The sequence below is a fragment of the Benincasa hispida genome, chromosome 5 (assembly GCF_009727055.1).
Source record: "Benincasa hispida cultivar B227 chromosome 5, ASM972705v1, whole genome shotgun sequence".
Classification (NCBI taxonomy): Eukaryota; Viridiplantae; Streptophyta; class Magnoliopsida; order Cucurbitales; family Cucurbitaceae; genus Benincasa; species Benincasa hispida.
The window spans coordinates 62,782,068-62,797,112 of record NC_052353.1 but is presented as its reverse complement, the minus strand read 5'-3'; the positions used below and the strand labels follow the sequence as shown (position 1 = coordinate 62,797,112).

At 32.3% G+C, this 15,045-nt stretch overlaps 2 protein-coding genes across 3 annotated transcripts; both read left to right on the top strand.

Annotated features, from left to right (window-relative positions):
• The first annotated feature begins 9,769 nt into the window (after nt 1-9,769).
• Nucleotides 9,770-11,046, top strand: LOC120078324 (xyloglucan endotransglucosylase/hydrolase 2-like). Its single transcript, XM_039032563.1, has 3 exons — nt 9,770-10,121; nt 10,213-10,406; nt 10,504-11,046. Exons 1-3 carry the CDS (start codon nt 9,846-9,848, stop codon nt 10,910-10,912), a joined length of 879 nt encoding a protein of 292 aa, XP_038888491.1. The 5' UTR covers nt 9,770-9,845; the 3' UTR covers nt 10,913-11,046.
• A 2,109-nt stretch (nt 11,047-13,155) lies between these two features.
• LOC120078303 (xyloglucan endotransglucosylase/hydrolase 2-like) lies at nt 13,156-14,569 on the top strand. Of its 2 annotated transcripts, none has more exons than XM_039032539.1 (3): nt 13,156-13,688; nt 13,860-13,954; nt 14,038-14,569. In XM_039032539.1, exons 1-3 carry the CDS (start codon nt 13,413-13,415, stop codon nt 14,441-14,443), a joined length of 777 nt encoding a protein of 258 aa, XP_038888467.1. In that variant the 5' UTR covers nt 13,156-13,412; the 3' UTR covers nt 14,444-14,569. The 2 variants fall into 2 exon arrangements, with proteins under 2 accessions (XP_038888467.1, XP_038888466.1); XM_039032538.1 differs by having other exon boundaries at nt 13,158-13,688; nt 13,761-13,954.
• The last annotated feature ends 476 nt before the right edge of the window (nt 14,570-15,045 follow it).

The following is a 15,045-nucleotide window of genomic DNA, read 5'->3' as shown; positions in this document are numbered from 1 at the left end:
TCTGGATAATTGTCATTCTGAATAAATCATATTTTCATTTTTTTTTTTTAATTTTGTAAGATTTTATTTTATTCTTTAAATATAATATGGAATAAAAGGTTTATTAATAATCAATTGGGAGAGGAGAGAGTCCAGAGAGAAAGAGAGGAGAGGAAAAGACAAAAAAGAAAAATGTACAAAATATATCATCAAATACATATTCCCAAGTCATCCACGTCATTTTTCTGGTATAGTCACTTAAATGGATATTTTTTTTAATATTGTGGTTGGGAAAAGAATTTAGGAAAATATTGTGGTTGTGAAACTATTTAGAGATTTAGGGTTGTTTTGGAGTTTTCGAGCGCGGGAATGTTATATAAAATATTTTGTCAAGAGTTCAACCCTCGACCTAAAAAGATGTCGAAAATTAAAGAAGAGGTTGAAGGTTTGACCCTCGACCTAAAACAAAATAAAGAAGAGGTCGAGGGTTAACAAAATTTAAAGAAGAGGTTGAGGGTTCAACCCTTGACCTCCTTTAAAGTTGCAAAGGGTGGAAGAATCGAAGAAGAGGTCGAGGGTAACCCTTGACCTCCTTTAAAGCTGCAGGAATCTCTGATGGAAGAATTTAAAGCTGTGGGAATCTCCACAGTGAAAGCAGTGGAAGAGATGGAAGAAGAGGTCTAGGGTTGAACCCTCGACCTCCTTTAAAGCTTTTCGAATCTCTGCAGCCGTGTAGCGTCTCGTCCCATCAATTTAATATTCCCAATGCCCCTCTGCCAACACTGGGTCAAGTTTTTAAAATTCGACCTTTAACGTTTTAACCCCCTCCTCCTCTCCTCTCATTTCTCACATCTCTCCGCCTTCATTCTCTCATTTCTCACAAAAGTTCTGTCTTCTTCATTTCATCGTTTGTTCATTTTTTCGTTTCTTCATTTCTTCAAATCATTTCGCCTTCTTCTTCGAACCTAATTAAAACTCTTACAAATTTGCTTCTGCTTTCTTCATTTCTTTATTGGCAAATCTTCTTCTTCTCCTACATTCGTCCATTAAATTGTGAGGTTTATACTTTTACTATGCAAAATTTCATTTGTTTAAATAACTATAAATTTTGTTCCTATTCTCATACTACTATATTTTTTTTATAGTTTTTATTGTTGTTTGGGCAACAAAGAACAAAAAAGGTAACATTAACAAAAAAATTTATATTCTCATAATATATTTTTTTTTTCATAGTTTTTGTTGTCAGATAACAGAGAAAAGAGAGGCCATTGTCACTTTGGGGGAAAAAAGTAAAAGCACTATTAAATTTGTGAGTTTACTATTTATTTATTACTAGTTTTTTTATATTTAGTAGATCTATCATGTTAATTTTTTAATAGTTGTTGAATTCAATAATATTTACATATTGATGTTAGTAGTTCTTTCTCTATTATTGTTAATCTTAATAGTTGTTATTAGTGTTAATCTTATTTATATTATGTTACACCAACATGTTAATCTTATTTATATTTTGTTTGCTTTTGTTTGTTTTTTATTGTTTTTTTATGTATTTAAGTACAGTTTATTGTTATGGTTAAAAAGTTGATACTTATGTTTTAATATTTTTAGTTTAATACAAAATTATTATGATTTTTTGAAATATACTTCTTATGATATTTGATCCTTTTAGTATTAACTTTGAAAATATAGTTTAAAATAGTTTGAAAAAGTTTAATTTATTTTTATGTTTAAAAAGTTGATGTTCATAAACCTTAAAAAATTAATATTTATAATTTAAAAAGTTTAATATTTTTAGTTTAATACAAAGTTATTGTAATTTTTTTAATATACTTCTTATAATATTTTGTTTTATTTTTTGTATTAAAGTTGAAAAAATAGTTTTAAAAAGCTTACCTCATTGTAATGTTTAAAAAGTTGATGTTTATAGTTTAGAAATTTTAATATTTTTAGTTTAATACAAAATTATTGTGATTTTTTGTATAAATTTCTTATGATATTTGAAAAGTTTAATTTGATGTTATTTTTAAAAAATAGTTATAAAAAGTTTAATTTATTGTTATGTTTAAAAAATTGATGTTCATAAACCTTAAAAAATTGATGTTTATAATTTAAAAGGTTTAATTTTTTTAGTTTAATACAAAATTATTGTGATTTTTTTAATATACTTCTTATAATATTTTGTTTTATTTTTTTGTATTAAATTTGAAAAAAATAGTTTTAAAAAGCTTGCCTCATTGTATTGTTTAAAAAGTTGATGTTTATAGTTTAAAAACTTTAATATTTTTAGTTAATACAAAATTATTGTGATTTTTTGTATAAATTTCTTATGATATTTGAAAAGTTTAATTTGTTGTTATGTTTAAAAAATAGTTATAAAAAGTTTAATTTATTGTTATGTTTAAAAAATTGATGTTCATAAACCTTAAAATGTTAATGTTTATAATTTAAAATGTGCAATATTTTTAGTTTAATACAAAATTATTGTGATTTTTTTAATATACTTCTTATAATATATATATATTTTTTTTTGTATTAAATTTGAAAAAATAGTTTTAAAAAGATTTTCTCATTGTAATGTTTAAAAAGTAGATGTTTATAATTTAAAAACTTTAATATTTTTAGTTTAATACAAAATTATTGTGATTTTTTGTATAAATTTCTTATGATATTTAAAAAGTTTAATTTGTTGTTATGTTTAAAAATAGTTATAAAAAGCTTAATTTATTGTTATGTTTAAAAATAGTTTTAAAAAGTTTACCTTATTGTGATTTTTATTATAATTTTTTAAATATATTTCTTATATTTCTTATATATATTTCTTATTGTGATTTTTATTGTGGTTTGTTTTTGTTAAAGTTTGATAATTAGTAGAATAATCAGTAATGTATTGTTTGTCTTTTCTTTTTTTTTAGAAAATGGCGGACAAATGTTTGGGATTTATGTTGTTTACAAATGGTAATATGATTGAGGTATTGATGGGATTGACTATGACCAACCACCAAGTGGAGGTTTTAGCATAAATATGAATAATGAATTGTATTTGAATAATTCATTGAAATAGTTGGGATATCACTTAGTGTAGATATGGGAACAAATCAGTTAGAAATAATATATAGACATCCTAACCTAGAATCATAGGGATCAATAAGGTTTATATCATTCCCTATTCCGAATGCACAAGCTATAAACTTGATGTTCTCAATCGCGATGCCACTACCGCATTTAGTACATTTGTATGTAAATGTAAATAGGATAGGATTGGATATAAACTTGAATGCACCATTTAGTCAGTTTGAAGATCCAACTGAATGTATTGATCTTGATCCAGAGTCAGTTGCATTGCCATGTGATAATGAAGATATGGCGGCTAAACACCAGTATAGAGATTTTAGAACTGAAACGGACAATGAATTTGAAGAGTTGGATTTCGATGGTCGTGAAATGAGTTACCTTCAGATACATTCAACGATTTGGATATGAATGTACTGGATAGGATTCGAGAACATGACCCAATTGTAGCCCCTGTGGACGTTGACAATACTCAGTTTGTCAAGACAAAGAAATGCTACAACACGCGGTCAAATGTTTTGCTATTAAATGTCACGCACCATATGAGGCTGTGAAATCGACACCGACGATTTGGACAATTCGATATAAGAAGTGGGAGGAACGTTGCAAGTGGAGACTTCGTGCAATAAAGAAAAAATTGCTTGGCTTGTTCGAGATCACTAAGTACAATGAGCATCATACATGTTTTTATTCAAAATTGAGTTAAAGTCATGTGCAATTGATTGCACTAGAGTTCTGTGATGCCGTAAGAGAAAAACCATCTATCAGCGTGATACAACTACAGTCCGACATCAAATCAAAGTTTGGATATCATGTTCCTTACCATGGAGTAGGAGGGTAAAAGAAAAGCATTAGTTAAAGTGTTCAGTGATTGGGATAAGTCTTACAAATTGTTACCCAGGTGGTTGTATATGGGTTAAGCAGACCAATCCTGAAACACGTGTAGAGTGGAGAGTGAAAGAAACACTTACCGAAGGCCATGTTATCCTAACTTCTGTATTTTAGGTATTTGGTCCTTGTATAGAAGCTTTTAATAAATGTCGATCGATAATTCAGATAGATGGTACACACTTGTATGACAAATATCGAGAAAAATTGTTGATTACTACATAAGTTGACTCGAACGGACATCTTCTTTCACTTGCATTTGCTGTTACAGATGAAGAGTTTGCAGACTCATGAAGATGGTTCCTGAAACACTTGAGAGAAATTGTAATACACGAAGAGGTGTGTTTAATTTCATATCAACATGCTGACATAATCGCAGCAGTAAACAATCCAGCAAATGGTTGGACGGGACCAAAATGTCACCATCGTTTCTGCTTACAACATATTGTCAGCAACTTTAATAAAAAGTGCAAATTTAATATATTGAAAAATTATGTTTATCGTGTCGGGTGTCAGTTTCAAATTCGGAAGTTCAATAAAGTAATTGAAGATATCAAATGAATAAATCAGAGCTGTCTGAGTTTTTTGACAACATTGGTATAAAGCAATGGACTCAAGTACATGATGGAGGGTTCAAATATGGGTGGATGACGACAAATCTATCAGAGTGCATAATGGCATCCTCAAAGGAGCTTGAATGTTGTCTATAAATGCTCTTGCTTAAATAACATTCTTCAAGTGCGTGAATTATTTTGAGAAAAGAAGAGAAGAAATAAAGGACGCATTGGAGCATCAAGATAAATACACCTGGTAATATTATATATATATCATTAACAATTTGTTTCAAGCATATCTTATAGTACTAAGTGGAATAAAAATCCAGGTACGTACACGAATAAATAAATAAATGGGCTGCAAGATCTAGTAAATATGAAGTACAATCATACGATCGATATGAAGGTGTGTTTCATGTGAAGACCGGACGTCATAGTCTCAATGCTAAATGAAGAAATGTTCAAATATTGAGGCTAAACAGGTTCGAGCGATATTGTTCATGTAACAAATGGCAAGCGGCATTCCATGCTCGCATTTTATGGCCGTTTGCTCACATTTTAACATGAACTACGAAGACTTTATTAAGGACTACTATAAATTTTCAACGTATGCTAAATGTTATTCTCCTCAATTTCAACCTGTACCGCATGAAGATTACAGGATCACGCACCCTAATATGCTCGTCTTACATCTTGATCCATCGTTGTTGAGAAAATCAGGTAGACCAAAAAGATCGATTGGACAGAACCAGTCACTCGACAACGATGTGGATTTTGTAATCAGTTCGGCCATAATCGAAGGAAGTGTCCTTCGTTACTAAAACAAACTCCAGATAATTAGAGATTGAGAAATAAATATTTTTTTATTATATATTCAATTTTTTTATTATAATTTATTGTATATTCAACTTTTTATTATAATTTATAAAGTTGTACATTATTCTTTTAATTGAGAAATAAATACTTTTTTATCATGTATATTTAATTAAGTGTAGATACTTTTATTGTATATTCAATTTTTTTAATATAATTTATAAAGTTGTACATTATTCTTTTAATTAAGTTGTACATTATTTAATTGAGAAATAAATTATTTTTTTATCATGTATATTTAATTTAGTTAATTAAGTTGTACATTATTCTTCTAATTGAGAAATAAATATTTTTTTTCTTTCAGATCATGGCTTTAAACCCAGGACCTATTGATCCCGATGTTTTGTACCACAAGTCCATTCATCGATCATCTGTTGTATGACAAGATCGTACTACTGGAGAAATATCTTGTAGGCGTCGAAAGGCAGTTGTCCACTGCACTATCCCACTCCACCCTTGAATACTACCGCTACTTCATACATTTGGATTCTATGGGGTTGCCAGATTGAGATTTATTCAGTTGGCACTATCACTCTACAAGAAATAGAAGTGTTGTTGGGGTTACCTGTTGACAATGAGCCGGTCACCGAAGTGATGTACGATGACTGGTCACAAGTTTGTCAACTGTACCTCGGTGTGAGCTCACCAGCCGACAAAATTAAAGGATCGAGGTTAAGTTTGATATGGTTAAAGATACAATTCTGTGAGCTCGCAAATGATGCAGACGAGGAAACCATCATAAGATATGCGCGGGCATATATACTACAAATGATGGGTGGAAGTCTGTTTTTCGACAAATCAAGTCATTTTGTTTACTTGATGTTCCTGTCACTATTAGCTAACCTTCATGATGCAGGGCGGTATTCGTGGGGTGGAGCATGTTTGGCATGGTTGTATAGACAACTATGCAAAGCAACAAGACCTGAGGTTCGTGAGATAGTTGGGCCTCTTAACTTTTGCAACTATGGGCTTGGGATCGATTTCCAACAAATGCTCCACAGCTACAATATGCCAATGACGCTCAGTTAGCTAGATGAGCCTACAGTTCTCGGTATGTTATTTTAATTCAATTTAATTTTTATATCACTGATCTAGTTAATTTAGAATCTAAATTATCAATTTAAAAAATTTGGTGGAGAGACAAATTTTGTATGACTATGACAGTCACACATGTAGTCAGCCAGTACAGATACATGTTTGATCTGCTTCAACCTGATCAGATACATTAACACTGAACCAAATTGATTATTTTATACACGTTTTTATTGTATTTGTCTTTAATGTTCTCCAATATAATATTTTGTGTTTCAGGTTATTTAGGAGCCGTACAAAATTATTATGCATACTTTGCCCAATTTCTGTACGAATGGTCAAAACATATGGCGGACGATGAGTCCTCTCATATGTTTTCACATTGGTGAATAGCATCTTCCTGACAGAATGATGAGACAATTCGGTTTTCAGCAGGATGTCCCATCGCCTTGTAATACTGAACCCCTATTGCATGATATCGACTTAAGGACTGTAGATTGATCTGAAAAAGTTGCACATTTGGTAGTGTGATGGCACTATCGTGCAAGGTTTATTGCAGTGGGGCTTTCTATTGAATAGTTTGACAGAGATGTCACTCAAGACTATATTCATTCGTATAATAATATCACAAGGCGCTACGTCACTTCTCCAGGAGCAGCTATGGGTCATTTAGTAAATGAATGAATATTATCTAATTTTTTTAATTTAAATTTATTTTAAATATTATCTAATTGTTTTATAATTCACAGAGATCGAACAACAGTAGACTCTGTGATGTTGCAAATGATCCGAACCAGGTTCTTGCTATATGTAGTGACAACTAAAGCTATATGGAGGAGATACATTATATGTATGATATACCTATTGTTTCTCCACCAGCTCCTAAACGTAAAGGACTTGTTCGGGAAAAAGATGAGTTTGATGAGGTTGCCCATAATGTGGGAGAGTTGCCCCTGTGATGCAGACGCAAAGTCAAACTGATTATGTTAGTCCGGTGATGATGATGCTAGCATTTGGTTCAGGACATTATGACCTAGAGGCTGGTCCTTCGTCTTTATACGTGCATGGACATGGTCGGGGTCGTGGAGAGCATAATGAATATTTATATTATGAAGCGCATGCAGAGGTACAGAGCAACATCAAAAAGAACCAGAGCAATCTCAAGTTCGAAGTCAACAACGATAACCAGCTCGAAATCGACGACTTCCGCCTTGTGGGACACATTGATTTTTATATTATTTTTATATAAATGAGATATTTTAATTTACATTTTTTTATTTTTATGAGATATTATTTTCTTTTAATTTGTTCTTTTTAGAGTTAAGTTAAATAAAATAATAAAATAATAAAATATTGAATATACCAAATAATAACGAATTAGAGTATAATAAAATAAGAAAATAAGAAATAAGAAAATGTCGAATTAATGGAAAAAAAAAAACATGAAGGTCGAATCTTCAAAATTCGACCTAGGTTGGTCGAATTTTGAAGACTCGACATATTTAAAAAAAAAAAATCATATTTTTATAAATAGTTTGAAAACAACAATATTATTTCAATTTTCCCGTCACTTAATGGTCAATTTAATATAGAGACTATTTAAAATTGTAATTCAAACATTAGACACTAAAGTATCGTTTTTAAAAATTTCAAATCAAATAGATATCAATTTTAAATTTCAGGAATCAAAAATATATTTGAATAAAAGTACCCATTTTGAAACACTAAAGATCAAACTAACTTAATACTAAATAATCAAAACACTTAAAAAGGTAATTTTTCAATACTTTAACGAACTCATGCAAAACTTTGTCTATAAAGACAAAATTAAACGTAAAGAAAATTATGAAAAAGAAAACAAATACTAAAATATAGGAAGATGAAAATAAAATAAGATTGAAATATTTATAAATATTTTTCTAAATATATAGTCTTTTACTGATATATTTAAATTGTATTTTAATCCTTAGAGTACTTTTTAACTTTGGTCTGCTCCCGTTAAAATTAACAACTATTTTGGTTCATGTACTTTTTAAAATAGATAATTTTAATCCATTTTCATAAAATCCTAACATGCGTTTTATATAAAACAAATGCCCAAAGAATTCAGTGAGCTTTTGTAATGAAAATCGTGACTCCTTTATAAGAATTAAAATAGACCTTTGACATAATCAAAATAGATCAAAGAGCAATATTTGATTGCATTCCATGATGTACCTAGCACTTTCATCACACACATAAAATATATTAAAATATTTCAAAAAAAAAAGTAACAATAATTTGTCATGTAGCAAATTATGATTGGACAATTTAGTAGGATGCAAGAAGATAAATGTTGCCTGTAGTGTACATAAGTATTTATATAGATAAATAAATATATATAAAAATCAAATTCAAAATGTGAGGTGAGAGATTTGAATCTTTGACTTACTCAGTTTAAGTTATACACCTCAATGAGTTAATTGAGAGTTATATAGGCTAAAATAGAATTTCAACCTAGCTCACTAGAACTTATGACATCTTTGGAAGTGTGATTCTAAAAGGGTTAAAATCATTTTTATCATTTTCGAAATTATCATAATTCAAAATCAATTTTGATAATATGAAAATTGCATTTAAAAGTGTAAAATTAAACATTAAACTAATTTTGAGCGACTAAAAACGTGTCTGAAAGTGATTTTGAACTTAACAAAAGTGATTTTAGTAATTTTAAAAGGGAGATTTTCAAAAATAGAAAAATAAGAGAAATTATTTACATTAAATAACAAAATTTTAATCTTTTTTTTTATAGAAGTTGATAGAAGTCTATCATTGTATATTAATGATAAAAACTAATAGATGTCGATAGAAGTTTATTAATGTTTATTAGTATTTTTTTACTGTTTCTATAAATAGTTTGATATTTTTTTTATCTGTGAAAATTTTTTATTTTAAAAAGACTATTTATGGTCTTGTAGAAAAAACATAAGGAGAACGCAATAGACATTGCGGCAACAAAGAGGAAGGTATAATGGAGGACCTGAAAGCTAAAGCTTTCCCATTTGAGAAAATGTCTGCCAGCATAAATGGCTCTTGTCCGTTGCGCCTCTCTCTCTTCCTTGGTCTGCACCGGCTACGATTTCTGTGGGACAAGACTTATTATTATATCCAGCTTCACCTGCATGCATAATTTAGATGTTTCACTATTAAAATATGCTTTTTTGTGACTTCCTCTGCTTCTTCCCCCAATGATTTGGGCCCCAATCCAGCTCCACCATGGTTGACACGGTTTGCCAGCTTCGAAAATAGAGTGAATTATAGTGTTTTGGCTTTACCTTACCATTAGCCACTCCCCACCTATATAAAGGTTTCTCAAACCAAACTTCAACACCAATCTTCGTTATCTTTTCATCTTACCAATTTCAAAAGCCTCTCTTTTCTATAGCTTCTCTCTCTTGCGGAAGCAAAAAAATGTCTCCTCACAAAGGTTCGACCATGATGATTCTGCTGTGTGTGTTCATGGCTTCTGTAATGATCGCCACCGCCGGGAACTTTCTCCAAGATGTCGACATTACTTGGGGTGGTCCACGTGCCAAGATACTAGATAGAGGCCGACATCTCTCGCTATCTCTAGACAAAGATTCAGGGTCAGGTTTTCAATCTAAGCAGGAGTTTCTATTTGGAAGATTTGATGTACAAATGAAACTCGTCCCTGGAAACTCTGCTGGCACTGTCACTACTTTTTATGTAAGCCCGAACACAAAATTCTAATTCAATCTTTAACTTTCTTCCCATGTAGAGTTCTTTTAGATTTACCTCGCAATATCTTATCTTGCAGTTGTCTTCTCAAGGAGGATCACACGATGAGATTGACTTTGAATTCTTAGGCAACTCGTCTGGAGAGCCATACACACTTCATACCAATATTTACTCACAGGGAAAAGGAAATAGGGAGCAACAATTTCACCTTTGGTTTGATCCCACCAAGGGATTTCACACCTATTCTATCGACTGGTCTCCAGAAAGTATCAAGTAAGAGGGTCTTGCCATTAAAGCACTAATAACATCAATCATCCTACATACTATTTAACTTCTTCTCAAGTCACTAAACCACACTTTACTCTTTCAGGTTTCTAGTGGATAACATTCCTATAAGGGTATTTCACAACTGGGAAAAGATAGGAGTTTCTTACCCGAAGAGCCAACCCATGAGAGTGTATTCAAGTTTGTGGAATGCAGACGATTGGGCAACCAGAGGGGGGCTTGTGAAGACCGATTGGACACAAGCTCCTTTCACAGCATCATACAGAAACTTTAATGCCAATGGATGTGTTGCATCATCTGGGTCGTCATCGTGTGGCTCCAAGTTTTCAAATACGTTGCAAGGTGGAGCACAAAGTAATCAAGGACTAGATGCCAAGAGTAGAAATAGACTGAGATGGGTGCAGTCTAAGTTCATGATCTACAATTACTGCACTGACCACAAAAGATTTCCTCAAGGCATTCCAGCTGAATGCAAGCGCCCAAGGTTCCTGTGAGAGAGCTTATACACCTAGCTCTAAAGCTAAAGTCATGCTATACAATTCAAGACATTCAACTACCTCTGTGTCTCCTATAATTATTTGATTTCATGTAATTATTTTTATTCTTTTTGCATATAAATTTATTGTCATTTTTATCTTATTTTACCTCTCTATGTAATTTTCATTCTGAATAAATAACTTTTTATAATTTTTTTATAATTTTGTATGATTTTATTTCAGTATAGAATAAAATGTTTCTTAATAATCAACTTAATTTTTGGAAAAACAGAAAGAGAAAAACTTGAAATAGATATAAAGTAAACATTAAAGCCCATGGCATATTCAATGAAAATCATAAAATATTGTGAAACTTAGGATACTTGAAAAAGATAGATTACGAGTTAGTGTTTGAGCCTTGATAGTTGTGTGTCTGTTTGGTTTTTTCTAAATTTTGAATTTATGGAATAGTGTATGCCTATTGGACAAACATTGATATAACTTAACAAAATGTGACAGACGGATGGTTAAGAGTAAACAATTGGACAAAATAACAACGATACTACAACATATCTTTCTTGTCGAAGAATCATATTTCAAATCTCTTGTATAAATAAACAATGTTATATGATTTGGCTATCACATCGTACCAAATCAATAAATATTTCTCCTTATTATTTAGTTAATAGAATTATGAATAGAAAATTTTAGGACTCTAATCTAGGTTCTTTGAAATTTAGGGACTAGGTTATAACGTAACTTAAACCAATAAAAAAAATTTAATCTTTGAAAGAATTGTCTTTCTTTCCTTCTTGACCAACAATTAAAGTAGATAATTCAATTAACTTGAAACAGCCTAATAAATATAGATAGTGTAGGGTAAAATATTTTTATGAGACCAATATTGGATGCATCTAGGGTTGCACCTATATGTATATTCAATTTATTTCAATCATATAGCAAAAAAAAGTTAAAAGGAAGAAGTGACAAACTTTAGTCAGACAATTGAGTGACACTATACAAATTAGATATGTGTAATTAAAGATGCAACTGAGCATTTTTCTTCTTATAATCTTTAAATATAACCTTTTGGTCGAAAAGGTCTCGAGGTTTTGGCTGATCATGTTCAAACATCAAGCCCCCTAACTAGTTTGACCCGATTCGCTCGATCAAGTTAGACTAGCCTCAAACTCCCATTAGACAATCATAGGCTCAACCAATCGCGACAACCTAACCATGGCTCTCCTTCATTCCATCATGCAACCTCAAATGTTGTCGACCACTCGTCAAGTTAACAAGTCTTCCAAAAGCAACCTTCCACATCTATTATCTCTGAACTCTTGTCATATGATATACTAGCCTCAAACTCCCCTGGACAGTCATAGGCTCAACCAACCTAAAGAATCTAACCATGTCTCTCACTCATTCCATCATGCAACCCCAAATGTTGTCGACCACTTGCTAAGTTAATAAATCTTCCTTAAAAGGAATCAATTGACAGTCTTCTACATCTGTTATCTCTGAATTTTTATTATATGATATGATATTAAATTTATCAACATTCATTAGTTTAAGCTTTTTGGTTAATCGGTGACTTGAGAACTCTTAATATGATGAACCAATCAAGAATATTTGGCACCAACCACCCTGATTAACTTTGTGGTTCGAAGTCATGGTGAGCACTACATGTGCCTAACTATAAATAGTAAAGTCTAAAGAGAATTGATTCAAGTGATAGGACAGTTTTCATGAGAACCAAACGGCAATTTTAATCTCTATCATTCAACTTTATGTAATTCACCATAAAGTTACTAAAGTCAGTGCTACATCATCATCCAGAAAGTCTGAATTTGAAATGTGTGCACAACTTGGACCATTAATTTTGGAATCAAATTTCTCAATCTAATTTAAATCAAACCCACCAGCATTCCCCCGGGTTTGATGGTCTGTTTGCATGAAAAGATTCCAGCCTCTCGATTCCCCTGAGCTGCAGCTGGGGAAGGTTTTATTACAGAAGAGGGATATTAAATTTAAATGTAAACGCGTATTAATGCTTTTGTTTACTTGTTTATGCCAAGCAAATGCTTGAGATGCCAGCTAAGACGGATCTAGTTGACAAACCCTCTCTGCTGTCACACGCGTAGGAAGAGATTCCTTTATCCCGTTTTTCTTCTCTTGGCTCTGACGAAGGTAAGTGCATGAGATAGAGGCTATATGATTCCAGGGTCAAGTTTCAACTTTCAAAAGCATGCAATAGTCGGAAGCTTCACAATTCAGAAATAAAAAAAAAAAAAGTGCTTTTTCTGGTTTCCTCTTCTCCTTCCGTGACTCTCATATACTCCATGATGGCTAATAAATTTTTGCCAGCTCAAAAGGCTCTGGCAGCCATGCCTGATTTTTCTTATATAAAGGGTTTATAACTTCAATTCCAGCATCACCATTCACAGTCTTCCCCTCATCTCTGTTTACACAGACCATTCTACAATTCGTTTTCATTCATCTTTGGCCACAGAAAAGCATGTTTTCGTCTCACAAAGCTTCAACAATGCTTATACTTCCTTTATTCGTTGCTTCAGTAATGACCACAGCAGCTGGAAATTTTCTCCAGGAGGTCGACATCACTTGGGGTGGTCCACGCGCCAAGATATACGATGGAGGCCGACACCTCACCCTCTCGCTTGACAAAGATTCAGGGTCTGGTTTCCAATCCAAGAAGGAGTACCTATTTGGAAGGTTTGACATGCAAATCAAATTAGTGCCTGGAAACTCTGCTGGCACTGTTACCACCTTTTACGTAAGTTTCAACATGAACTCACACACTTAGCAATTCGTTCTTAAATTTAATTTCCTCTTTTCTCTCATGCAGTTGTCTTCTCAAGGCCCAGGACACGATGAGATTGACTTTGAATTCTTAGGCAATTCATCTGGAGATCCTTACACACTTCACACCAATGTATACTCGCAGGGAAAAGGAAATAGAGAACAACAATTTCACCTTTGGTTTGATCCTACAAAGACGTTTCATACATACTCCATCGACTGGACTCCCCAAAGTATCAAGTACGTGTTAGTTCAACTCTTAATGTTAAGGTATATAAAACATGGTTTCTTGTTCCATAACAAAATCTTTTTTTCATTTTCAGATTTTTGGTAGATAACATTCCCATAAGGGTGTTTCGAAACTGGGAAACAATTGGCATTCCATACCCAAAAAGCCAACCAATGAGAGTTTATTCAAGCCTATGGAATGCAGATGATTGGGCAACAAGAGGAGGACTAGTGAAAACCGATTGGACGCAGGCCCCTTTCACTGCATCGTATCGTAATATCAATGTCAATGCATGTGTTGTGTCATCTGGGTCATCATCTTGTGGCTCCCAGTTTACCAATTCCATGCAAAGTGGACAGAATGATCAAGGACTAGATGCCAAGAGTAGGAATAGGATGCGATGGGTGCAGTCTGAATACATGATTTATAATTACTGCGTCGACTTTAAAAGATTTCCTCAAGGTGTTCCAGCTGAATGCAAGCGCTCAAGGTTCCTGTGATAGAATGCAAATCTCAAGACACTCCATGATTGTTTCCTTGTACCTCTTCCTATGTCTTGTATTCAAGTTCGTTCGTGTAATTCTTTATTCTTTATATTTTATTGATTTTTTTTTCATATAATGAGTTCCAAATAAGATCCCATTATTCTTTTTACCTCTTGTTCTTTATTAGTACCAACTCCTCCTCAATCCACGGGCAAACGCATGGATTCTCTCTGCCGCTTTATCAGACACCAACAATCTAATATGATTCTAAATTCTAATACCCGCCAATTTGCAGGCTAATCAAAAACCTGATACCTATAGTCTAGTCCATATGTGACTCGAAAGACTTGCAAAGAATGCTTGAGAGTTAAGACAGGGATCTACTGCTTCATGCCTTTGGAAAGGAGAACAAAAAAAAGCGAAAGAAATTTGAACACCACTATTTACAAACAGTACAAGTAATCAAACTATCTAAAGGACTATGACTATTATATCTATTCATTGGCGAAACAAGGCACAAAACTCCCCCTGTAGCTGCGGAGCTCTCGTTGCAATTCTGTATTTATTGAATAATTGAGGCGTGCTTGGTGCATTGGTGTGGCTGGCCTAAGATTTTA